We start from the raw sequence: 25670 nt of genomic DNA, 5'->3' as shown, positions 1-25670 counted from the left end.
GATAGAGGTCAATGTTTGAGGGAAAAAAAAGCAGGGATTGGTAGGAGGATGACTAAATTTAGTATTGTAGGTATAATATGAACTATGTTCAACTATAAGCCCCTTCAGTGTTATAACATAAAAGCTATGTTTCAGTAGAGTGTATCCAGGCTGTATCACAACCGGCTGTGATTGGGAGTCCCATAGGGTGGCGCCCAATTGGCCCAGCGTCGTCCGGGTTTGGCCGGTGTAGGCCGTCATTGCAAATAAGAATTTGTTCTTAACTGACTTGCCTAGTTAAATAAAGGTTCAATAAAAAATAAAGAGTGCAAGTGTGGCTGAGCAGCGTTTCAAAAACAATTCTCCAAATCTCTGAGCGGTTTCCCAAAACTATTGTTTCAAAAGTTGCACTTGAAAATCCTTTTTATTTACCCGAAAATTTACCCGAAAACCCGAAAACCCGAGCGGGTTCAGATCCAGAATTCGAAATAATTTCACGGGTTTGGGTCGGATCTGATATGATTGTCACGAGTTTTGGGAAAGTGTAATTTTAACAGAATTGTCCAGAAGGGCCTGTACAGCTGCAGTCGAGAGAGAAATGTGGAGCAGGATCCGTGTAGCTTGTTGTTGGCCAATCATAAGTAATACTGTAACGGCAGCCTTCCCTCTCTTCACTATAAGAGAGGGTGAAACAGGGATCGGACCAACACGCAGCGTAGCCAGTGCTCAACATGTTTAATTAAACAAAAACAGTGAACACTTACAACGAACAAAATAACAAAATGTGGCAAACCGAAACAGTCCTATCTGGTGCAGAATACAAACACAGAGACAGGAAACAACCACCCACAATCCCCAACACAAAACAAGCCACCTATATATGATTCTCAATCAGGGACAACGATTGACAGCTGTCTCTGATTGAGAACCATATTAGGCTGGACACAAAAACAGACTAACTAGACACACAACATAGAATTCCCACCCAGCTCACGTCCTGACCAACACTAAACAAGCAAAACACATAAGAACTCTGGTCAGGACGTTACAAATACAAGTGTCAATAGGCTACAGTCGAAGAGCCTCTGTGGGTGGTAAAAGTTAAGAGATATCTAATCAATGGAAGATGGAATCAAAATGACAGAATTAAAAGTTAAAGGAGAAGGATAGTCGACAATGATCACGAGCCAACAGGTAAGCTGCTACTTAATATTCTGAATGAAGTTGTAGTTATTTGTAAGTGTAGGATGCAAAACATGCACTGCAGCCTAATTAACCTAGCTAGCTATGGTTAGCTAGCTTAACTAGCTTATCCCGGTTTGATGTAGCCAGGCCAGGTACTACATAATCATATTTGATGATAAATAACCTAGCTATGGCAGCTATTAGTCTACTATAGCGCCAGTTGGCTTGGTTGGTTGCTGTCTCTCATCTCTCCCTCCCTCCTCCCCATGTCACTTGCTCACAGTACGGCCCCTCTCCCGCGTGCTAGAGCGGCACCACTCTCCCTCTTATCAGCTCTGGTTAATAAAGTAGCTTACAATAATAATTTTCTGATGCTTCACTCACTCGGAACGGACCAGGTCTGGATCCGACCAGGTCTTTACAGAACGGGTTAAGTTGTCGTCGGGTCCGTTTGGGACTGGTCTCTATATTTAAAACATTTATTTATGCATATCGGGTCTGAATAGGAAAGCCCTAGGTCCATTTCAGAAAGAGTCCAACTTTTTGCATAAGAATGTCTGCTAAATGACTCGGATGTTATAGGAACGATGCATAGTTAAAACAAGCTTAAGTTCCATCGCTATCGGGATGATATGGCAATCACAGGCAGTTACAAAAGACTACTGTAGCTAATATCAATGGAACTATATAACAATCACATTTAGCTGTCATTAGACTTTAACACACAGCCTTTGTTTCCATATATTTTCCATTTCATTTCACGGTTTGTTTTAAAGGCGTGAAGCTGCTAAAGTTTTGATTACAGTGTGTAGCTACCTGGGTGCAGGTAAATAAATGGTGCTTTGTTGTGTTCTTAGAGAGTCCTCTGAGGAGAGGAAACCAGGCTGATGAAAGCAAGCCAGTGAGATATAAAATATATGAATGAGGATAGACACAAATGAGCAGAAAACACTGACACACACACTGAGATATTCACTGTCATTTTTGACACACATAAGGAGTTGTATTGTTCTTGCCTTGCTACTCAGATACCTAGACAAATTAACTGTGCAGAGCTGTGGTTGTGAGTTGTCCAGTCATAGTTACAGGTTATAGATTATAGAGCATTACATAAACTAGGGGAGAAAACATAACTTTGGCAAAGGGATAGCCAAACGGGGAGGAGAGAGCTTCAAACATGATGATTGTTCCAAATACCACTAACTAGAGACCAGATTATAGAAATATGGCCCTCACCAAACTGTGATTTACTGCCTACTGCTGTTATTCCTTCCATACATGCAGACACAAACACACACACATGCCCCCCCACTCACTCTCACACACACACACACACACACACACACACACACACACACACACACACACACACACACACACACACACACACACACACACACACACACACACACACACACACACACACACACACACACACACACACACACACACACACACACACACACACACACACACACACACACACACACACACACACACACACACACACACACACATTATCTTCGCAGCCCAGTTTATAAACAGCATTGAGGGACTTTGAACAGTGAGACCACATGGGGTATCGTGTGCACTTGTTTCAGAGGGCATTTGTGTCCGCTGATTTGTCGGCTGTCAAGCCCACATTACTGATGGCTCCTGACTTCAATTAATATTCATCTAGTGGAGAGGCATAGTGAGAGAGGGAGGGCCACTGTGACACGCACACCACACTGCTCCACATCACTGACTAACCATGTATTGAAATGAGGCTCCCGGGCTCACCCAATGGTTGACTGCTCCCACTGGTCCCACAGTGGAGAGGACAACATGATGACAGGTGAATAACTGTAAATTACATTAACTCTACTTTACCTACATTCCAGTCCTCTACCTTTCATTAATGCTCTCCAACTGTGCATCTAACCAACTGTACCTCCAACCACTTTATACTACTTTATAATCTCTTACCAATCTTTTAAATATTGTCTTCCCCTCTCCTCCCCCCATCAACCCTCTAACCACACCAGCCCATGACCTCTTTAACCTCCTCTAGCACTCAGCAGCCTCTCTGCCCCAGTCCAGGCCCTGAGTACAGCCCAGTCAACTCAGCCAGCCCCTCTCTGCCCCAGTCCAGGCCCTGAGCGCAGCCCAGTCAACTCAGCCAGCCCCTCTCTGCCCCAGTCCAGGCCCTGAGCACAGCCCAGTCAACTCAGCCAGCCCCTCTCTGCCCAAGTCCAGGCCCTGAGTGCAGCCCAGTCAACTCAGCCAGCCCCTCTCTGCCCCAGTCCAGGCCCTGAGCACAGCCCAGTCAACTCAGCCAGCCCCTCTCTGCCCCAGACAGGCCCGTTTGAAAGGCAATAATGTGCTAGATTAGAGGGGAACAAACATTTCATCGGGTACTCTCCAACAACAGGAGCATGAGCAGCGTGGTAGCCAGCCACGTGGATGGAGGGCACAGATAAGCTCTGCATTCTCTGCATTCTCACAGTCAACGAAAATGTAATGAGCCAGGGAGCCAGTGGCTGCTGTATCACTGGAATGCAAACACACACACGCACACACACACACTCACTCCACACCAAAACAAAACAATGTCAGCCAGCCAGCAGTAAATCACATGCAGAAATATGGGCCCTCAGGAATCATTCAGTGCTTGACCTTTGACTTGTTTTTGTCCTTCAGTTATTAATTTAACTTGCACACACTAATGATTTCTCATAGTTTTTTCTTCTTTTTTTTGACTGCCCATTTTGGCTTTGTTTCTGTGAATAATTACAATGCTGTATTGATCTCCATAGTAGTGCCCTTTGAGAGCTTTGTGTGTGTGTGCTTATGCGAGTGCTCTGCGTGTGTGTGTGTGTGTTTGTTTGCGTGCATCTGTCTGTGCGTGGTGGCACCACAACCAAAATAAAAATTTAACACCCACTTAAGAGATACAGCAGACAAGCTAATGAATAGAGCAGCCTTGAACAACATTATGATATGTATGGGATTCAGCCGGTGAGGACATGCTGTTTCAGTGGAACAATAAACTCAATGAAATTCAAATCAGGCCACTATCATGGACTTGAACTCTTTTTGATACAAAAACATGATGAACTAAGACAATCCCACAGGCCCCTAAGTATCACCTGAGGTCAGCCAGGATCAGGTAGAAACTCATTCAACCATGACAGTACTGAGCTATTGAACCTAGTGTAAATGTTGAATGGATGTGGCTGGAGACCCATATATCCACTTCCAATATGTTTTACTCTTGGGTGAGTTGTATTTGGAAAAGAGGAATTGTTGTATATGGGTCCTGTTCTGTGCTCTATGGTAATCGTTATAGAGGACCTGTGTAAGAGCATGCCAGTGTGCCTGTCGACTGAATCAGGGCACACCAGTAGGACGTGACAGGAGCCTGGCTCTAACCCAAATCTCTCCTGCGTTGACAGATAGCCCAGAGGCCTGTAGCTACAGCACTAACTAATGTATACCAGGATCCCCCTGAGGCATTGTGTGGCGTAAATACCTGCATCTGAAGTCTGCTAGTCACACACAATCACTGACAAACAAACGCTCATCTAGAGAGATGCATTCTCTTGTTGACATAGGGAGCATACACACAAAAACAGATACACCCTTACAACCATATAATCCTGGGATCCGGATAAGTGTGTTTACTAAATGACTGAAATGTAAATTCACTCACGTGTGTGCATGCACACACACACACACACACACACACACACACACACACACACACACACACACACACACACACACACACACACACACACACACACACACACACACACACACACACACACAAAGAGGTACACTTTTGAGGAGTCCAGACAGAACAAGTGGACATCCTGAATGTAAGAATCAACCCTTGGACTGCAGGACAGACCAAGACATCACTTTTTCCCCATTAAGAGCGGCAGTGGTTCAAAGTGACGAGGTGCTGCATTTTTATGGAGAAGAGGACAGAAACGCTCAGAGACTACACTATGTTCTTTGGTCATTGTGACGCAGTGTCACTTTGCTGCTATAAAACACAATGGCATTACATCTCTGGCTGATGAACCATCTCCTCTATTTCCTCCGAGGCCTGACTAGAGAACAACTGAGTCTGGAACATGTCCTGTTCTGGTCTCCACGGAATCACCATTTAGAAGACACTACTCTACCACAGAGGGCATTGTAGTTAAATATCATTACTGTTGCAAATCTAATTTCCCCTCAACACCAACCGCATCAATTAAAATGACCTGCAAGCAGCTAAGACGTACTTTGTACCCAGCGAGGGCGCTTTCCCTTGCCCTTGTGTAGCTAGCATTTATGCACTGAAGTTGTGTACAATATCTCGGAGATGAGTGTGTAGGCTGTGGATGTATGTGTATCTACAGTAAACTGGAATAAGTCATCAAAAGGACCAGTCTCATTACTAGTGGCTGGGATAAGCTGGCATCCATATATCCACTACTAGGACATAGTCCACTCCTCACATCACAGAATGAGCCCCCCCCCCCCCAACAACCGTCCAACACCCTTCCCCCAACAACATTGTCTGTCTCCCCTCCTAAAGGATTTCTCAAACAGCTTGAGAAGCAGAAATAAACAAATCCAACCCCCTTCGTTTGCATTTTTAATCAGCCGGCCCATGCAGCCTCGGAACGCACGCAGCAGCCACTCATGCTGCCTTCCATCCTTCGCCGAGTGAGGAAGTGTGAAGTCCTTGTTATTCCGAGTATCGGTTACAGTGGAAGTGACACCCATGCTACGACCATATAGAACGCTATCTGCGGGAAAGCAGATAAGAATTTGATTTAACATCCAATTAAAAGGCGTCATTGAAAAATTACTTCAAATAAGCCTTTTATTTTCTTTAATCAGTCTTCGATTCAAGTCTTCCTCGGGCCTGTTCAACCACGAATCGGGGACTCATGAATTTTGATTAAAAAATCTAAGCCCGTTCCTAACCAAAGCAGATTTTTTGTTACAGGGTTTGATAGAAATTTAATAAATCTATGAGCCCCTGCCAGCTCCATTTATCATCCTTTTTCCACCAGACTGGCCCATTATGCCCAGGCAGGATATGATGAGGGAGCCAGCAAACCAAAACTTCAGAGAGGGAGATTGAAAAAGAACTATAATCACCGCTATTGAACCATATAATTGCAATAGAATATGGCTAGCTGAAACATTAGCCTTATTTCTAATGTGTGACATCCTTGTATTTAGTTAAAGCATGGCAGTCATCTAAACACTTCAGTGTGTAGGGGCAGCAGGTAGCCTAGTGGTTTGAGCGTTGCTAGATTGAATCCCCCGAGCTGACAAGGTAAAAATCTGTTGTTCTGCCCCTGAACAAGGCAGTTAACACGCTGTTCCTAGGCCGTCATTGTAAATAAGAATTTGTTCTTAACTGACTTGCCTAGTTAAATAAAGGTTAAACAAAATAAAATACTGTGAGTAACACTAGCCAGCCATTGTGGTTGTTCTATACAGGTGGCTATACTGACACCATATCACACATCATCATTCACAGCATCATTGTCTTTGGTCACAAAATTTTCTTTTGTCAAGGACAATAAGTGTCACATTCTGATTATGTCAATCAAAGAAAAAAAATGGCGAACAAGTAAGACACAATTGCAGGGTTACCTTTCCCAAGGAATCAATTCAAGCTTTCCCTATTTCGCCATGGGTGACTCCCTTGTTTGGTCACATGAACTGTCCAAAAGCATATGTCTTGGCTGACATTTCTGTGGGGGCAGTGGGATCCACTGGTGGTTTGGGGCTAGGGAGTGAGGGGGTGATGGGGGTGAGGGACGGGTGGATACAGAAAACAGGCACACAGCAGCACCACCGTGTGTGTGAACTGTGACATCATCCACCATCCTCCCCGAAGCTCTCTGTGCGAAATCCATCAGCAGTAGGTCTTTCTTCTTTTTTAAAGCCTCATAAAATGGCCACCAACACAGTGGCTGGGGCAATAACATCTGTTTGATGAATTCACTGTTATTTGCCAGGGAGGTATTTGTGTGCCGGCTGCTTCATCACTTTTAGTTTTGTTTATTTATTTCATTTCGGTACAACATAATATTCCCCCATCTTATGAGCACTTATGCAAATGAGGAAGTCGGGGGCCCCGCCATAATTATGTTTTGATTTATACGGCAGTCACTGACCATTACGCCAGTGGAGGTTGTAATATCCAATTTCTGCGGGTAATTTGCGAATTTGTTTCCAAGTTCAAGAGCCAGTCTTCTAAACACTATCTGTTGTTCAACATGATAATCATGGGAAGAGGGAGAACAGTGACCTGGACTAGTGCATGGAGACCAAGAGGAACCTGCACTGCAGCCTTATAGAAACATTGCGCCACCACTCATTTACCAATGGGCTGGATCAAATAAGGCCCCCTGAGATAGACATGCTCTTTTTGAGGATCAGTGAATTATAAAATATATAACAATACTGTAAGATGTTTTTCCTGGCTAGGAGCTTGAAAGCCCAGTGGTTACTTGGTTAACTGCAGAATTCCAGTGGGTTCTATAAATCATAAATCAGACTGGGCTATGGTTTAAAGGATACCGCAGGTTTAGGAACTCCCTTTTCTCCATCCGCAACATGACAAAATAACAAAAGCATGAGACATGACAAAAGCATGAGACATGGGTTCACAAGAAGTTACATATGCACACACACACACACACACACACACACACACACACACACACACACACACACACACACACACACACACACACACACACACACACACACACACACACACACACACACACACACACACACACACACACACACACACACACACACACACACAATACTCCAATGGCAATCCCAAACAATCCCAGCGTGTGTTATTCAATCCTGAACAGTGGAACTACAGCAATGTGTCTTCTCCAGCTGAAGTGTATAAAGCCTAGAGGAGCTATTCAGAGTCTTGACTGCTTTATCTGTCTCCACCAAGGGCACTGGGGCTTTTAACAGCCAGCCTGTGTGCACTGTTGTTGTTTAATTCCAGTTTCCTCCTCACGTCACCCCTGTGCCTGTGTCTTCAGTGGAAATCAAAACCCACTTAGAGACACAAACGACTAATGTCTCTGATAATTTAAATCGGCACCCTCGCAAATGTGAATAGTTCGCAGCAGTCATTGTAATTGTGGTGAAGGAAAATTTGCAGCTGATACCATCTCCAGGGTTTGGGAAATTCACAAAAATAATTAATTGGCTCGGAAGCGCTTCCTCCTCCTCCCTGCCTGCCGCCTGCTTGAGCGGTGGAAGAGAATGGAGTGTGATTGACAGGTCGAACAGAGAGGAGGAATAGCTCCCGCTAAATGTGTGGGTTCTCGCTGGTAGGGGGTTCGCTTGTCTCTGTGTAGTTATGTGTGTGGTCCCTCCGTGTGTGGTTCTCTCTCTGTGTGCTGCTTATGTATGCTTGCCCTGCCCAGCTCTGTGCCAATGGCGGCAGAGGGAGAGTGGGCGAGAGAACTACACACCGCTGTACGGACAGGCACTCATGGACAGGCACTCACTTCTGCTCTCCCTCCAACTGCCTGGCTGCAGCCAAGGCCATGGCAGAAGCAGCCAACACAGAAAGATTAACTGCCATTGATCTGCTTGGGTAAACCTGCCAGAGTTCATTGAGCGACTCGCCCTGCCTGTTCGTCAGGGTCAACAGGCTCCATGTCAACCGTGAGGAGTCACCTTTCTCCGCTGGCCCCTTTCCTATCTCAGTGGCTCATCACTATAGTTAATTATCTCCCTTCCATTAGGCCGTTATAACGGCCTACTTTCCTCCTGCATGTTAAACCCTTTGACCTGGCAGTGGTTCGGTCCACCTTCTGTGTTTATCCCTACGCAGAGAAAAGTCAGGTGTCAGGGAAACATTCTCATACTACACCCTGCTCTCACGCTAGAACGGCATCAAAGGTGATCACGTTTTCTGTGATAACAAACTGCTGTTGTTCTGAGCTCACACGCCACCGGTGGTAGATCTACAATATGTTGGGTATCTCATCTATTGGCACTTTTATGTTTTTAAGAGAAAAAGATATAAGCATGTCAACCTGGGGGACAATCTTGATCCTTTAAGCATCAATACCTCGACTAGTTTAAAGACTGAAATAGTAACAAAAACACATTAGTATTCACTTGAATACATCCAGCACTGAAGTCATCTATAACTAAACACATTATCATTAATTGATAATAACAGTAATGTTACTTTGCAGTTACAAACATGACTTTTATATTCTTCCCCTTTAGGTGGAGCATGTGCATAGTATGTCAATGTTTAACTGATATAAACATCAGGAGAGGCAACAAGGCAGCCTGTGTAACACAGGCCTGGTTGAACCATCTGAGCTTGCGACTGACGGCAGACAAGACTGAGAGCTATAAAAACCCAGTCCTGATGAACAGACAATATGCCACTGGCCTACAGTAAAGCCTGGTTAAGGACACAGTTACAGCTGACAAATTCCATGAATGAAATGTGGATGAGGACCATCCAGCTGGCACCAGAGACCCAATCAACCAACAGACTTCTAAATGGACAGTTGAGAATAGGTGGGACTGGGTCAAGGGTCAGGTTGGTGTAGACACTGTGCTCTCTGGCCACCATGGTATAGCCATGCAGTTGTGGTCTGGGTTTGAAGCCCTGGGCATTTGAGGCACCACCTGCAGGCTGTGCACATTCTCATTCCACCCTTGTCCTGACCAGAGCTGGGATCTGAAACCCGAGCAGCCAGTCATTTGGTGAGAGGAGAGGACAGATGCACAGCCCTGTAACTCAAACTGAGGAGAATCACACCACCGCACCTCTCCGGTTTCTTTCCTGTATGTCTGTAATCTGGGAGCTAAGACGGCAGCCATCAGAGCCTGCAGTAAGGAGATACTCCAGACTGCTACAGTACATGACTGACTGAGGGTGTGTAACTGCAGGCTGCAGTAAGAACAGGTGCAACACTGGCCCTTTCTCTAAGATAGTCCCTCAATTCATTAAGTTGAAGTACATGATACTGTACAACAAGGCAGATCTAACCCCTCTACATGAGAATGATCAGTGTTGACATTTCACAATTAACCACCCAGGGCTTTGGAACTGGCAATCACTTTAAAAAATACCAACTGACAGTGTAGGACTGTGACGTGAGTGCATGGCTGCATGCCTTTGTCTTTTCATGGCCACAATTGTTGTTGTATGACTGTGGTTAGTGGCCCAGGGCCAGCTGGCAGTGCCAGTGGGAGCTGTCATTGTCCTGTGGCAAGTGGGAACATGCTCCAGACCTCAGTGGGGGCAAGTTTGGACACCCCACCGCCACTGGCCTGGCTGGCTGAGCTGGAGTTTTTTGGAGGGGCAGAGATAGAGGTCCCCTTGATACCACAACAGTTGATACCCTTGATACCACAACAGTTCCCCAGAACCCCTCCCCCCACTTTCCTTCTCTGTATCTCTCTCCCTCTCTGTATCTCTCTTTCTCCCTCTCTATCTCTCACTCTTTCTCCCTCTCTTTCTCCCTCGCTCCTTCTCTCCTCTCTCTGTCCCCCTTCCCCTCTCACCCCTCTCTCTCCCTCCCTCTCCCGCTCTCACCCCCCCCCCCCCCCCCCCTCTCTCCTCTCCTGTCCCCTCTAAGCCCCTCTCCCTCAGATCACTGAGGGTGGAACAAGTGGATCTGTGTGTGTGAAGATACGGCTAATACATAGGAGGAGGGCGGAGCCGGGGCTTTGGCAGCCAGAGGACTTCATAAATCCTTTATCATTAATTAGCATAAGCAACTGGTAAACAATAATTTTGCACTGTACATTGAACGTTTAAACTATTGTACAACGCATTGCTTTTGCCAAAGAAAAATCGTATAACCTTGAAATAATTTATCTCTGTGAGCATACATCCACTCGGTATTTTGATTAGCTAATGCAATTTACACGTGGGGCCTAATGTGTACGTTATCTCTCTTCTTCTCTCCTCGGCTCTCTAATCAGCACACAGTGGGGCCAGAGCAGTTACATGCACAGCTAATGGATGACTCTGTCACTTTATATTCAAACCTTCATTAAAGGCCACGGTGCATCTGAACACTACTTCGCTACTCTGCAAACAGAGGAGGCGAAAGAACATGCATCCCCGAGAGAGGGCAGACATACACACCCTCTAGCGCTCTCTCTCTCTCTCTCTCTCTCATCCTCTATCTTACGCTGACATACACACATTCATTAAATTACACTCACAAGCTTAAAGAAAGTATCTCAGAGTACTAAATCGCATACTGTAGAAGCACTTTGAGTTCGAAATGTACTTTGCTCCCGCAAGATACATGGGTAGAGGGCTCTAAGATTGTACGGCATGCATGCACCCCTGTATGACATTTTGAATTAGATTTCTCTTCGATTTACAGTCTGCATTTTATACACTAACAAAACAGATGTGCCCGCAAAAGGCAATGTGCGAGAATGACTCACATTGTGGATTTCACTACAACTGGCTATCTTACAATTTCAAAACACGGACATTTGACTCAGCGTGAGTCTGCAATAGAAGTGAGGTTAAACCGGGAAGTGCCATGTCAGGAAGTGACCTCTGGTTAATCTCTCACCTGAACCCATCAGGGAAGTAAAGGTCAGACAGAAGTTGACTGTAAAAAAAAAGATGTACTGTCCATTCAATGTACAATTATAAGGCAAACAGCTGCAATAGGATTGCTCAACAAAATGTTCACGCAAACTCTTTGTTGTGAATTTGCTCAACAACATCCTATTGCAACTGGTTGCCTTACAAATTGTATGTTGAATCAACATCTATACAGTACCAGTAAAAAGTTTGGACACCCCTACTCATTCAGCGGTTTATCTTTATTTTTACTATTTCTACATTGTAGAATAATAGTGAAGACATCGAAACAATGAAATAACACATATGGAATCATGAAGTAACCAAAAAAGTGTTAAACAAATCAAAATATATTTTATATTTGAGATTCTTCAAAGTAGCCACCCTTTGCCTTGTTGACAGCTTTGCACACTCTTGGCATTCTCTTAACCAGCTTCATGAGGTAGTCACCTGGAATGCATTTCAATTAACAGGTGTGCCTTGTTAAAAGTGAATTTGTGGAATGTATTTGTCTTAATACGTTTGAACCAATCAGTTGTGTTGTGACAATATAGGGGTGGTATACAGAAGATAGCCCGATCCTGGCCCAACGCTCTTACCACTAGGCTACCTGCCGCACCAATGAAGCTGGCTGAGAAAATGCCAAGAGTGTGCAAAGCTGTCATCCAGGCAAAGTGTGGCTATTTGAAGAATCTCACATATAAAATATATTTTGATTTGTTTAACACTTTTATTTGGTTACTACATGATTCCATATGTGTCATTTCATAGTGTTGATGTTGTCACTATTACTCTACAATGTAGAAAATAGTAAAAAATAAAGTAAAATCCTTGAATGAGTAGGTGTTCCAAAACTTTTGACCGGTAGTGTATATGATGAGTAAAGGAAATAACAACTATCTGTTGGATGGCATTATCATAAAGATCCTATTAACTCACAATTATAGAATCCTTTGAAGTATAGGATCTATATGAGCATTACTACACCAGACTGATTCTTCTTACAACAGTTCTTTCCTCAGCCAACACAATTCCCATTTCCTTAAACCAAGCGGATTTGATGTGTAAAGCACTGATGCAAAAAACGCAAACCGTGTAAGCTCAGAGAAAATCCAGCTGAGAATCTTCTTAATAGTTAAACTCAACTAAATAATCTCCAATTAAAGTGTTATAGGGAGTGGAAGGCAGGCTGGGGGTGGCATGGAGAGCTATTGAAGGGGCACAGAGGTACCTGAGTGGGGTCAGAGAGGTGTGAACTGACCCCAGAGCAGACTAATGGTTTGCTTGTGTATCCACCGGCAACGCCAGGGCTACATTTAAACATGAGCAGACAGCCAGTAATAAGCATCATCCATCATGTCTTAGATTTGGCTCTGTGACTAAGGACTCTCACTGTCAATAAACAGGCCAGTTTACCTGAGTCATCAACACCTGCTTACTGCTGTGACTGATCAGGTTCGTTTCACTATGCTGGAGAAGAAATAACCACAGACATACTTACTGTGTACACACACACACACACACACACACACACACACACACACACACACACACACACACACACACACACACACACACACACACACACACACACACAAACTAACACATACACACCTAACTGCCGAGAAAGTCAAAGCCTGTACACACACTTGGAAGTAGGAGAAGCAGAGTGTATACGCTTGTCTCCAGGATCTCAGTCAGTGTATGGCAGCTGAGGGATGATCTGACCTTGATATTTACGCTCAATATATTCATGGGGCTCCAGTCAGAAGACTTCACCCTCACAGCGAGAGCCTCACTGAGACCCTCCAAATCCCTTTGTCATTCATACAGATCTAATCGCAACTTTACATCTCCCGCTTTTATACTCTCATTCTCTCTCTAAAAAATGTCTGAAACCAAAATAACAAACTATTTCTTCCAGCTGATAAATAGGGTTTAGCCTCCGGTCGGGCCACCTCTGTATTATATATTCATGGTTTTCTAAACTGCCTTTAACAGCTTCTGCAGATGCAAAATACTAAAAATTCCACTTTTGCTCTTCTGTGTTAAATTTGCATATCTGGTCATGCTCTGCTTGACATACTCGCAAAATTGCACAGCGGGTATTTTATTACAAGCCACCACAGATATTCAGCGACAGCAGAGGGCATCAAAAATAAATTAAAAAGACTAAAGAGCTACCAGTAGGCCACATAGTGTATTGTTTTGCAATGCCTAGAGCCATAAAGCGTTTCTTTTTTTCAGGGCAAGAGGCATGAACCATGCTTGGATGGCGGAGAGGGAAAAGTAATTTAGGGACTCAGGGTTTTCTGTTGCATTAAATTGACTGAGCCCAGATTTCCAACGGCTTAATGTAATGTTAAACCTTAAATGTGGTCTGTATTTGCCATTTGTTCATTGATAGTATGCGTGTAATAGTTGTATTGCAATATTTGACTGGCTTTGGGATATTCAATCCATTTGTGTTACTGATAACTCATAGCGCATCTATTCAAAAAGCAAATAAATAAATATCTAATTTCAAGAGACAACAAACTATGCCACATATAAGGAATGAGAATTGATGAATAGTGAGGGGAATGAGATACTGTTCAGAGGTGAGTGTGGGGCTTACTATATAGATAACACAGGAGTGACCTCTCCTAGTCCCCATTACGGTAAATGGGTGGGATGGATGGGCTGGCTCTATGAGAGTATGTTTATCATGCTCCCCTGCAATTACAGCATACTAAATCCACAGTGTAATTGTGTTCTGTTGCCATCACTCTGTATTTATAGGGGCTAAAACTAACAGAAAACATGTGGTGTGAGGAAAAGAAGGAGGGGAGGAGAGGAGGGGAGGAGATGAGGGAGGGCATGCATTTGATGAGCCCTTAGATCATTGCTCATGTATGGGTGCTTTGCAACGCAGTATTACCTACGAGGCATGGGGAAGTCAAGCAGAAATGTTCTCATTCAATATCCAAACATGCTGTGGTTTTCTGAGAGGCCGGCAGAGATTAGCAATGGGTATCTTCGTAAAAGATAACCAACCACGACTATAGCTGAGGGCCAATAGGGACCAGATGGAATCAAATCTACCCTTTCCTCTCCCTCCACCTCAGAGAAATAAAAAAACGACCTTTTAACTGCAACCTCTTCTCAACCTCGCAACCTAAAACCACCTTTCCACTCCTTCACTCACGGGAATCAACATCCTTCACTCATGGGAATCAACATCCTTCACTCACGGGGATCAACATCCTTCACTCACGGGAATCAACATCCTTCACTCACGGGAATCAACATCCTTCACTCACGGGGATCAACATCCTTCACTCACGGGGATCAACATCCTTCACTCACGGGAATCTTTCTTTCCTTCCTACCATCCATTCTCTGATCTAAAGATATACATGCTTTTTTTGTGTAACATTTATTTCAGTATTTAAATGTGAGCTGCTGATTCCTCCCATTTCCCTAAGAATGTGAACTAATGCTATGATAATCCATTGGATACAGAATGCGGCTGAGTTTAGGGGTCCTTATTTAAACTCCTCCTTTCCTTAACCACGGAGCAGAAAAGGTGTTCAGACAAGCAAGGAAATAATGAGCATCAGACAGCATGCAGAGAGAAACAGAAGCTCAGATGAATAACACACGCACACGCACACACACACACACACACACACACACACACACACACACACACACACACACACACACACACACACACACACACACACACACACACACACACACACAATATCTAGTCATTCTCTCATTTCAAATCATTTAGACATTTCCCGACAACCAAATCTCAACTTTCCTAAAACAATTGACAGATGAGTAGGAATGGTAGTATACAAGTTCTACGTTGGTTTTTCAATAACAAGCAGCAGAAAAATATAAACAGGTTGTGATTCTAGCAGCACTAATGAAAATACTTTAATTGTTGTTGTTTTTCTCCCCCCCCCCCCCCCCCCCCTGACAAGCAGCTCTGAAAAAAAATATTTCTTGATGGGTATTATGCAAATGATCCCAGCTGTTACTTCTAATGGGGAAGCCTCCTAACAACTGTCCCTTTTTCTAGGGTGAGAGAGGAAGAGAGGAAGCTTATTTTGTGCATCGCAAATGGCACCCTATTCCCTATATATTGCAGTATTTTTGAACCAGGGACCTGGTCAAAAGTAGTGCACAATAAATGGAATAGAGCGCCATTTGGGGTAGCCTTATCTGGCCGGTTAATCCTGTCGGCCGTGCGGGTGACACGTCTGGAAGAGAGGACCCCAAAGTATCTCCTGATTAAGGCTTGTCTGGGGGAAAGGGTTTACTCTACAGGGAGCGAGGGGCTGACCATTCTTCTCCCAGGTTTCCGTCCTGGAGGACAAGGCGAGGCGTGCCTGGTGCTTTGGTGGCTCCACAGTGGGAATGGAGCCCATTATCTCTGGGGATGTGGCAGAGAAGAGGCCATCTGAAGACACTGTTTAGTCCTGGAGTGTCGCCTAGCCAGTGAGCTAGTTCAGTTAGGGTCTTTTAGAGTGGACTGGGAACAAGTGCTGTTCATTTTCAAAGAGTGGACTGTCTCTGACCAGCAGGTTCACTCCAGTCTTCATTCACAGAGCAGAGCAGAGGAGAGGATAGGTCAGGTCACCCCACTGTGTAGGGAACTCCCATCAGGATATTGTCAACACATATTCTTGACCTCAGTTTAAAGAGGGACTCTTCTATTTGACGTGCCCCTTTGAGAAACATTCAAAGTAGTCTTACTATAAAGTTTCAAGTTTTATTAGTCGTGTTTTTTATGTATTTACTTTTCAGAATCATATAAAGCTGTGATGCAATTAATGGTATACAATACAGGACAATTTATATGGAATGCCTTGAGGGGCTTTGAACATAGCCAGATAGTTCTGAGCATGTAAAGAATAAGCACAAAAAGCAGATATCGATTTTTAAAGCATGGTACATTCTGTGCAGACACTAAGCTGTGAACAAAGTCTACAGAAGAAGAAGAAGAACAGGGCAGAATATACGGAGGAAAAAGCACAATAACCCATTTCAACATCCAGGTTTCTTTGATCAGATCCATTCTTACACTGTGATATTCATCTCAGCTTTTTTCCCCCTCTTTTCATTTCCCTTTTTACCCTCCTCTCTGTTGGTGAGGGGGTCTGCCAGGACTGAGTTACAGCACATCCTTTTATGTTTATTAGCCACATTACTCACTAGACCAGTACATTTGTACCAAAGACTTGCATTAATGAACTCCAAAGTGATTTTACAAAGGCGGATGGGAAGAACCCATCAAGCATGACTGGGTGAAACGCAGTGGGCGAGGAATGAGGAAGTGTGTGTGAGCCCTAGTGGGTGACCTAATTCTCACCCACGACTCACGCGTTGTCATTTTCTATCTCTTCTCACCAGGCCCACCTACGGATGCGCTCGGCTTCCCCTAAATTATATAAATTATTATATGTAAATCTGTTTTTTAACATCTCCTTTCATCTAAGTGCCTTTCTGTTTTCATTTGTGTCATATTAGAGAGTCATTATCGAGAGGCCTACAGGCCAACACAACGGAGGCTGATCTGCCATCTCTGAAAGAAGGTTGTTATGTTGTGGACTCTGGTCAGTTCAAGATCAGGTGTTAGGGAATATAAAAATGGTCAAGTAGTATTTAAAGTAGTTCATATCTGATCTAAGATCAGACTTATTTAGATATGCAACAGTAAAACCCTGCTGCTCTCAACTAAATATAATGGATCTGTAAACAGTATAAATCAAGGGAGAGGAGAGCTGGCATCCATCCAACATGGAGAAGAAAGGCCAACCTGGGCCCGACTCTCTCTTCACTCATCAGCCCCTTAACCCCAGTCTCTCAGGGTGTGCTCTCACAGCAAATCCAAACACTTCAGCCCACAGCCTCTCCCTCTCTCTGTCTCTTTCCATCTCCAAACCAGCCGACTGTGTGATGACCAATACCTCCTTGTCATCCCCAATTACACTGTCTTGTAAGGACGATGTTCGTCTCTGGGTTCACGAAACACAACATTATCAAAATGTTAACACCTCTACCTTGACACGGACAAAATGTACCCTTTCACAAAAAGCTAGACTTCAAAGCCAAATCCAAGCAAACAACGTCTGTGAGCTTGGTGTGTAATGTATGATTAAAATGTCTAAGTAAAAAGCAATATGGGCATAAAGGAATTCTGCAAGTGAATTTGGGTGAGGGGAAAAAACTGTGCTCAAAGAAAATGTTCATGATATCCCAAATTATATTATACTAGGTTCATTATCATCCATACAAGTAGAAACAAAAAAAATAACACAGAATATATGTCAGAGCCTTGCTAGTATTTATTTATTATCTACCTAAACCCAGTATGAGGAGTGAGATGACAAGGTGGGGACCTTAGTCTGTAACAGGACTGCTTCCTTTGAGGAAAGACTAGAGACTCCAGGCAGGGTGACTCAAACTCAGGGTGAGGGTAAAGGCTTTGTTCCAGGGAAGCTGACTTTCTCTGCCCCCCCCCACCCTTTCTGTCTCTCCCTGTGAGTCTTGGCAGCGCTGCATAATCAAATGTTCCTGGAACTGACTTCCTGTCTGTCCAGTGAGTCGGCAAGCGAGGGAGAGAGAGACGGAGCCTGCTTCCACAGAACGGAAGATAAAGATTTCTGCCCCATGACGCCAGGGGCTGTTTTAATAAGCCAACCTGCTGGTCAGCGTGGGATGTACTGTCTGTCTGAGAAATGGACTCATCCAGTTACTGTTCCAGCCTTTCCAAAACACTGGCTCTGAAACATGCTATTGTTATTCTACAGTAATACGTGATTATTTTAAATAATATTTCATGATCATTTTCTGGGGTCTCCATTTTTTTTTGTATGATGGCTATAAGCAAATATAAATCAGACAGCAACATGATTAATTTCTGCTCTCTAAATGCAAACAAGGCCTTTAACATCAGCAGGCTGACGGGTGGGAGGGGAAACATGGCTAAACTGAGGTCAGATCTGCTCCGGGCTCAGGGCCCTGTGTGAATACGTTCCTATGATCAGTCTAATGAGAGTGAGTCCCTGTCCCCACATTTAGCAGTCTGGATGAGACAAACTCAGGGCCATTGCTATGCAGCACACACTCTCTCTCTCTCTTACTCACGCACTCAGTATATCTGATGGCAGTTAGCTGACAGACAGGAGTCTGGAGTCTGATGGGTGGCTGGCAGTCAGTCAGACAGACGTCGGAGAAACAGACGACCGTGCGTCTCCTCCTCTGATTCACAGCCCTTATGCTCCAGCTTAGACCACCAGCCCCTTGCCCATACAATATGCACTGTAGCCTATTCTTCATCAGTATTATCAATGCACACACTTCAAACCTTTCAACCGGCTCAAGTCCACTCAGGTAAGTATAATAAATAGAGAACAAAATGAATAGAGGCATATTCAAGCCTTTAGGCTTATACCACTCCAGAAATATTGAATGTCTCAAGGGCTTTGAGAAAAAGAGGACAACAAATCCTCAATGCATTGAATATGTAAAATGTTTTCTCTATATCTCTCCCATATCCATCATGAAGAGCGCCTCCTAAACCTCTCATTGTCTCGTCAAATCGTGTGCTTAGCGAGGCTAGAGATAAGGCTATTAGTTCTATAAAGCCGATGTAATGCCTGGTGCAATAACAGTTTTTTGGGGGGGGATCAATAGGTGTTATCTGCTTGTCAATGTTTCATACTCCCTCTCTGACACAGAGGCTGGCCAGGCAGAGCTTTTCTGAGTGAGCAGTGAATGCAGCTAGGCCGCTAATCAATAGCCTCAGTATTAACAGGATGCTTCCAAAGCCATTTAGCAAACCCTTATCACTCTGGGACTTTACACGCAACCTGTCAAAATATTTTCTCCAGGGGCAGAGCGCAGAATGAGAGGAACATCTCACGCCTGTGAAGTCTCCTCTCCCACACCCGTTTGATTTGAAAGGGCGATGAAAGTGATATCTCTCTTCTCTTTTCAGAGGCTTCGGCTTGTATAAAGAGTAGAGGAGGATGTTAGACGGAGGAGCTTGAGGATAAGATCATCTAATTAGGCTTTAAAACAACAACGACGGGTTGCGTAGTGTTAGGGATGGGTTCTTGCACGCGACCATGAGGGGAAGAGTAATTACCAAGCATAAGAATATGACGACATACACTAAACAATGGCTATCCAGGTGGGACCTTGAAAACGAGAAAGAATACAACCTGGGATGATTTTTCTGGCTTTAGTTATTCTACACCTATGCTTGTTGAGAAACCTGGATAAATATAAGAGGATAAACAACAACAAAACAGAGGGCTCTCATGAGACTAAGCTCAATAGAATCTACTCTTTTTTTTTTTACAAACCAAAGCCAAACAAAATCAAATCAAAGTTCTTGAAGATGTTTTCTCTTTTCCTGACAGACATGTTTAAAAGGACGCTTCTCTCTCTCTCTCTGCCTGCCTGTCTCGCTCTGACTAACTCTGCGCGTCTCTCAATTTCAGTTCACTTGCTCCCTTCTCTCTCTCTCTCTATCTGCATCTCTCTCTTCCTCCCCGTCTCTTACCGAGTGACTCATCTGTCAGTGAACGAGCAGAGATGGTGCTCACCTCCACCCCCCATCTCTCCCCAGCTGGGCTCCGCTATGCTCTGCTGTGCTGTGCAGGGGGTCCCTCGCCTTCCCTCCCCACCCCGTTTCCCTTCCTGCTCCAATAACAACATCCATCACCATTCTCCTCTAAGCTGACCGCATCCCGGGCACAACAAGCAGCTCTCCAAATCCCCCAGGTTTTCAGCCTTGCCACATGCTTAACTGTACGGTGTAACTGCGCCATATGCTTCCGAGATTCGAGATAGCGCAATTTGTAGTGGGGAATAGCCTTCGACTACACTATTAAAGAAAGGGAACAGCTGGTTGGCGCGCCATGGTTGGGTGCCTGTGTGTCAACCTGTTCAATCATACGTCAGTCTTGTTTATTGTTGCTTATCTACTTATTTATGTGTTAGCTATACAGGGACATGGTGTGTAGATGAGTAAGTCTCGAAGGAGACGCTGTATTTCATGCACTCCTAGCTTCCTCCAATAACAGGAAGAATACTACAAATGCATTTCTTTGTTTGAGACTGTGGCCTGACCTCCCACGTGGCAGAATCTCTATAGTGGCTCAATTAGCGAGGCTGGCCACTGAGAAACGGTGGGGAAAAGAGTGAAGACAGAGGCTGCAGGGGATTGATTGGTAAAGAGTGGGTACAGGAACAAAGTCCAAATTCTCAAAGAACAGTATGTGCAGCTGCTTCAGTCATCACTTGGTCACCTCACATCATTCTTCAAATACTTTGAAAAACATGAATTTGACTTAATTCAATAATTGAGGGAAATTAATCCTTATCACTGGTAAGTAGAGTGAGTGGTGAGTGGGGCATCTCTTAGTTCTTTCCGTCTTAGTCTTAGCCATGATGAAATTCTCAGTCAACTCCTTTGAGGATTCCTGATCTATAATATACCTCTAGGACTGCATTTACAAAGGCAGGCCAATTCTGATATTTTGCCCAATTATTATCAAAGAAATTTGATCTGATTGGCGAAAAAAACAGTTTGTGGAAAAATTGGGCTGCCTTTGTAAACGTAGCCTAGATGCCCCAATGTATAAAAAAAATCTGCACCAATTCTCATTTTGCTCTGTCTGGTCTTATAATGGTATGGGCTCATCGTGTTTGGATATTTAAAATTGGATCCCTCCCATGTAGCTATTTTCTCCTCATGCACTGTCCTAACTGGTGAGGAGGGGGAGATAAGGAGAGAAGAGAGATTCAGTACGCCTTGGCTAATTATGTTCAGGATTAAACGGAGCGGATTCCAATCAGGTGGACTAAGTTCTCTAAAATAATGAGTGCGTGACCTCAGGTGAGAATACATTAGGACGGATGTTGTGTTAACCTGCAAAGCGTTCAAAAGCAGCAGGCCCATTTTGTCTGGTTCAAAAATATTCTCCAGCACGCCACTGGCTGAGAGCTGAGACAAACGCTCCCCGGCATTAAAATGAACATCCCTTGCCTCCCAACATTAGAACAAGATAAACAGTCGGGGGCTAAAGTCGATAGACTCTCTGCCCTGCTCGTGTTGCTGACACACAAATGAAACTGACATGACAAGCCTTCAGATCACAAATGACTCCAGACTAAGATGGTCTGACCGTGTCAAGCTAAGAGGCTACAAGGAGGGATAAATATGTCGTTTACGCTCATTAAACAAGACCTCCTCTCAACTATCAGCAATAACTGATGAGTATTACTTTACAGTGTTGTAAACTGTTCAGAAATAATAACACATTCATCATTGTCATGTATACATGACAAGCCAATTACATACAATATTACGGGAGGAACAAGCCAAAAATCTGGAGGCTAAAACAAACGTTTATACAGTATTGCATATTCAGGATATATTATACATAAACATATAAGACCACAGGGTAAATGCTAAAACTCTAACTGTAATACAATCCATCAGCGAGGCCAAAACAAATCATATGTCAGAACTAGTTACATGAATAAGTAAAGCGGGCCCATGTGAATTAAAATGGCTATTAATCACGAGTGATTTTCCACCCGAGATTCATTTCATAGTGAGGGATTGTAGTGTGTGTGTGTGTTTGTGTGTGTGTGTGTGTGTGTGTGTGTGTAAGGAAGGCCCCTTAACCCTGTGGCCCCTCAGCTGGCTGGATTGAGGACCAGGAGTCGCCAGAGGAGGAGAACTGAACGGATGATTATTAATAAGGGCTCTCCATTATGTCAGGCTCAGTCTTTGCCAGGACTCAATGAAAAACAGATCAGGCAGGGGGAAAGTCACAGGCCAAACTTATCTGGCTGAACCTCTTTCCCCTTCCTACTGCCAGACCATCTAACACAGCACAAGTTACCTGTTCCCCAGCACTTACTATCTATCAACAAACCGTGTGTGTGTGTGTGTGTGTACTGTAGAGTCAAGTGAATCATGCAGGAACCTACCTCCCCAGTCTGTGTCAGGGTCAGCTTAGGCAGCTTGCTCTTGGAGCTGGTGGTGGTGCTGCCAAAGGCTAGGTTGCTGTAGCCCATGTCCCCCACTTCCAGAGGAGGTTTGAGCTCCGGGGAGTCCAGGGGCACCTGGTCCTGGCCGTCCATGGGCCGAACGTAGGCCGTGGGCTTCTGCTGCTGCACGGCGCTGGGCTTGACGTGCAGGCCCTGGGGGAAGGTTGGCGTGGAAAGGCCGCTGGGCAGCAGGGAGGTGGAGGCCACGGGGGAAATGGACCCGTGGGAGCCCGGCTCCTGCTCCAGGGGAGACTTAACATGATTGTTGCTGTCCTTGTATCCGCCATGCTCAGCCGCCGAAGGGGCCTGCTGCTGCCCACCGCCATGCCTCCTGGAGGTGGAGGAGTTGGGGCTGCTGCTGGAGTCTCCCTTGTGGCCCACGACGTCGCCCTGTGAGCTGAACAGCTCCTCGTGTCTCTGGGGTTGCTGCTGCTGCTGCTCATGGGTAGACAAGTGTTTTCCCCTGCTGCTGGTTGGTACCCCTACTACCTGCCCCCCCACCTCTTGTGTGCTGGTGCTGCTGGAGCAGTGGGCTCCCTGCAACCAGTCGGAGGAGCGGGACTTCTTGGAGCTCTGATGGCTGCTCAGCCGGGTGGAGCTGGTCAGGGAGGAAGAGGAGGGCGGAGGGGGCATGGAGGTGGTATTGTGCCCCGTGCTCGTCCTGCTGCTCGTCCTCTGGGCCCCCTCGGTGAAGAAGCTGGGGCCGGGGGTCTGGGGAACAGAGTTCTTGGGGATCCCCACCAGGTGGCTCTGGTTGGAGTGGCTGGTCAGGAGCTCCTTCATCTCATCGTAGTTCCCCAGAGTATTCTGTACCCGGTTGGCCAGGGCATCACCTTTGTTGGTCTGCAGAGACAGAGAGAGGAGAGACGGTGAGATGTATAATGTATAGATATTCAGTCCCTACTATATGCCCCCCAGCCCCCTCCACCATGTTATCATCATTCCCCCACTACTCTGACAACAGACAGAGAGCAGCAGGTCATCAGAGCTACACCTAATTACAGACAGCCAGGAACACTGCAGGCAGTGTGTTTGAGAGAGAGGTTGATGTGTGTGTGCGCGCATAGAGAAGGGTGCAATCATGCCTCAGTGAGCAAGACCATTAGGCTGTACATCAAGCAACTCTGAAAATGAAAAAGTAGCCCCTTTTCCAAGCTAAAAACAGCTATCATTACAGAGTCTAATATGCACCTTACAAACTGTATGAAACTATAGTTCTATCCAAAGCACTTTAATAAATCCATCTTTAAGATGGCACAGTTGGTGTATTAGCGTGTATTAAACAAGTGATTAAAACAAGCATTGTTAGTGTGGATCTATAGATAATAGATACCTTGTTTAGGTTGTTGGTCCCCCCCAAAGTGGATAGACTGGTTGCTTCTGTCTGTCAGTATAAAAAGACAGTAGTTTATAATCTAGTCACACTGGGGGGAATATAGTAGACCAATAGGATGACCTTGATAATCTTATAATCTGTTCAACTGTATTCTTAGTCAATAGTGATATGTGGCAATGTCAACACACTCCTGTCTTCTAATATCCTTTCTCTCAGGGGTACACTTTAATAAGTAGGAAAACCTCCAATAAAATGATTTTGCAACAAAAGGCCCTTGTTACAATACTTGTTTTTCTTTTGGCTAGTTCAGCATATAATTATTTTATACTGGGCTTTTCAGACAAAAGGCATGCATAACCACCCCCAAACTCATTACTTTCATAACAGGCAACATTCTATTTAATGTGCAACACATTACTGTTAAATTCAGCCCGAGCCTGTGTTTACTGGTCTTTTACGTGTAAGAGGTAAGAGCCTAGTAAGAACGTACAACAATTGCAGATGCATTATGCTAAGACGCACGCTATATAAACAGAAATTATAACATCTATTTGAAACGAACTGCAAATGAAGATTAATTTCAGTCGTACAATAAAATTGCAGAGCCATGCAAAGCTGTTTTCTGTATAGGGATATAATTAGGCTATTCAAAGGCAACAAAGGATAAATGATAAATATGTACAGTGTAGTAGCGTATCCCTTTGGTATCACAGAGGACTATGGTGGTGATAATAGCGCAACACTCTGTCAGACTCAGGAAGCATAAGCCTGTGTATTTGCACAATAATCAAATGATGGTTGATGGTTAGGGGAAGGGAGGGTGTGGAGCATGAAGAGCCATTATGCTGCTGGGAAGGGGAATTATCTGCTGGGTGTTTAACCTCTGACCTCTATAAAAAATAGAAGATGCCAGCTAGGGCTAAACTGCTCTCTGCCAAGACTCACCCCTGACCACCCCTGACCTTGCACAGCATCACTATAATGTCCCCCATAAAACTAATGGCCATGCACTTGTTGTTCCAAAATGTATTACAATTAAGCTCACCCAAATGGATAACTATGCCGAGTTACTGTCCATGTAGTTGCTGCTGAGCAGTGATGGGGGAGGTCGATATTAGGGACAGAAAAAGGGGCAGTTTATATTAGGACACAGGGGTATAGGGAAAGAGGGGGAGATACAACAAGCTTTTGGGGTATCTAACTAGAAAACAGGATAGCTTTCAAATGATCTTTTAAAATCCTGGATGTGTTCAAAAGAACAGTATGTCTCCAGTGAGCAGTGATACATTTACATTTGAGTCATTTAGCAGACGCTATTATCCAGATCGACTTACAGTTAGTGCATTCATCTTAAGATAGCTAGGTGGGACAACCACATATCACAGCCATAAGAAGTACATTTTCCTCAACAACATAGTCAGAGCTAAAGAAAAATGTGTCCTAATTTCCACCATTGGGGTGCTAGGACAGAGAAAA

General features: G+C 44.5%; 1 protein-coding gene across 4 annotated transcripts in view; it reads right to left on the bottom strand.

Annotated features, from left to right (window-relative positions):
• LOC129857851 (AF4/FMR2 family member 2-like) overlaps nucleotides 1-25670 on the bottom strand; it is a 174080-nt gene that overhangs the window by 102687 nt on the left and 45723 nt on the right. For 2 of the 4 annotated variants that reach the window (XM_055926488.1, XM_055926489.1), the window contains exons 3-4: nucleotides 24192-24242; nucleotides 22799-23701 (exon numbers count right to left, since the gene is read on the bottom strand). In XM_055926488.1, the coding sequence (XP_055782463.1) occupies nucleotides 22799-23701; nucleotides 24192-24242 (954 nt within the window). The remainder of the gene's footprint in view (nucleotides 1-22798; nucleotides 23702-24191; nucleotides 24243-25670) is intronic. The other 2 variants (XM_055926490.1, XM_055926491.1) reach the window with 1 other exon arrangement.

This window comes from Salvelinus fontinalis, chromosome 6 (assembly GCF_029448725.1).
Source record: "Salvelinus fontinalis isolate EN_2023a chromosome 6, ASM2944872v1, whole genome shotgun sequence".
Classification (NCBI taxonomy): domain Eukaryota; kingdom Metazoa; phylum Chordata; class Actinopteri; order Salmoniformes; family Salmonidae; genus Salvelinus; species Salvelinus fontinalis.
The sequence above is the reverse complement of the archived record's forward strand: the minus strand, read 5'-3'. Positions and strand labels throughout refer to the sequence as shown.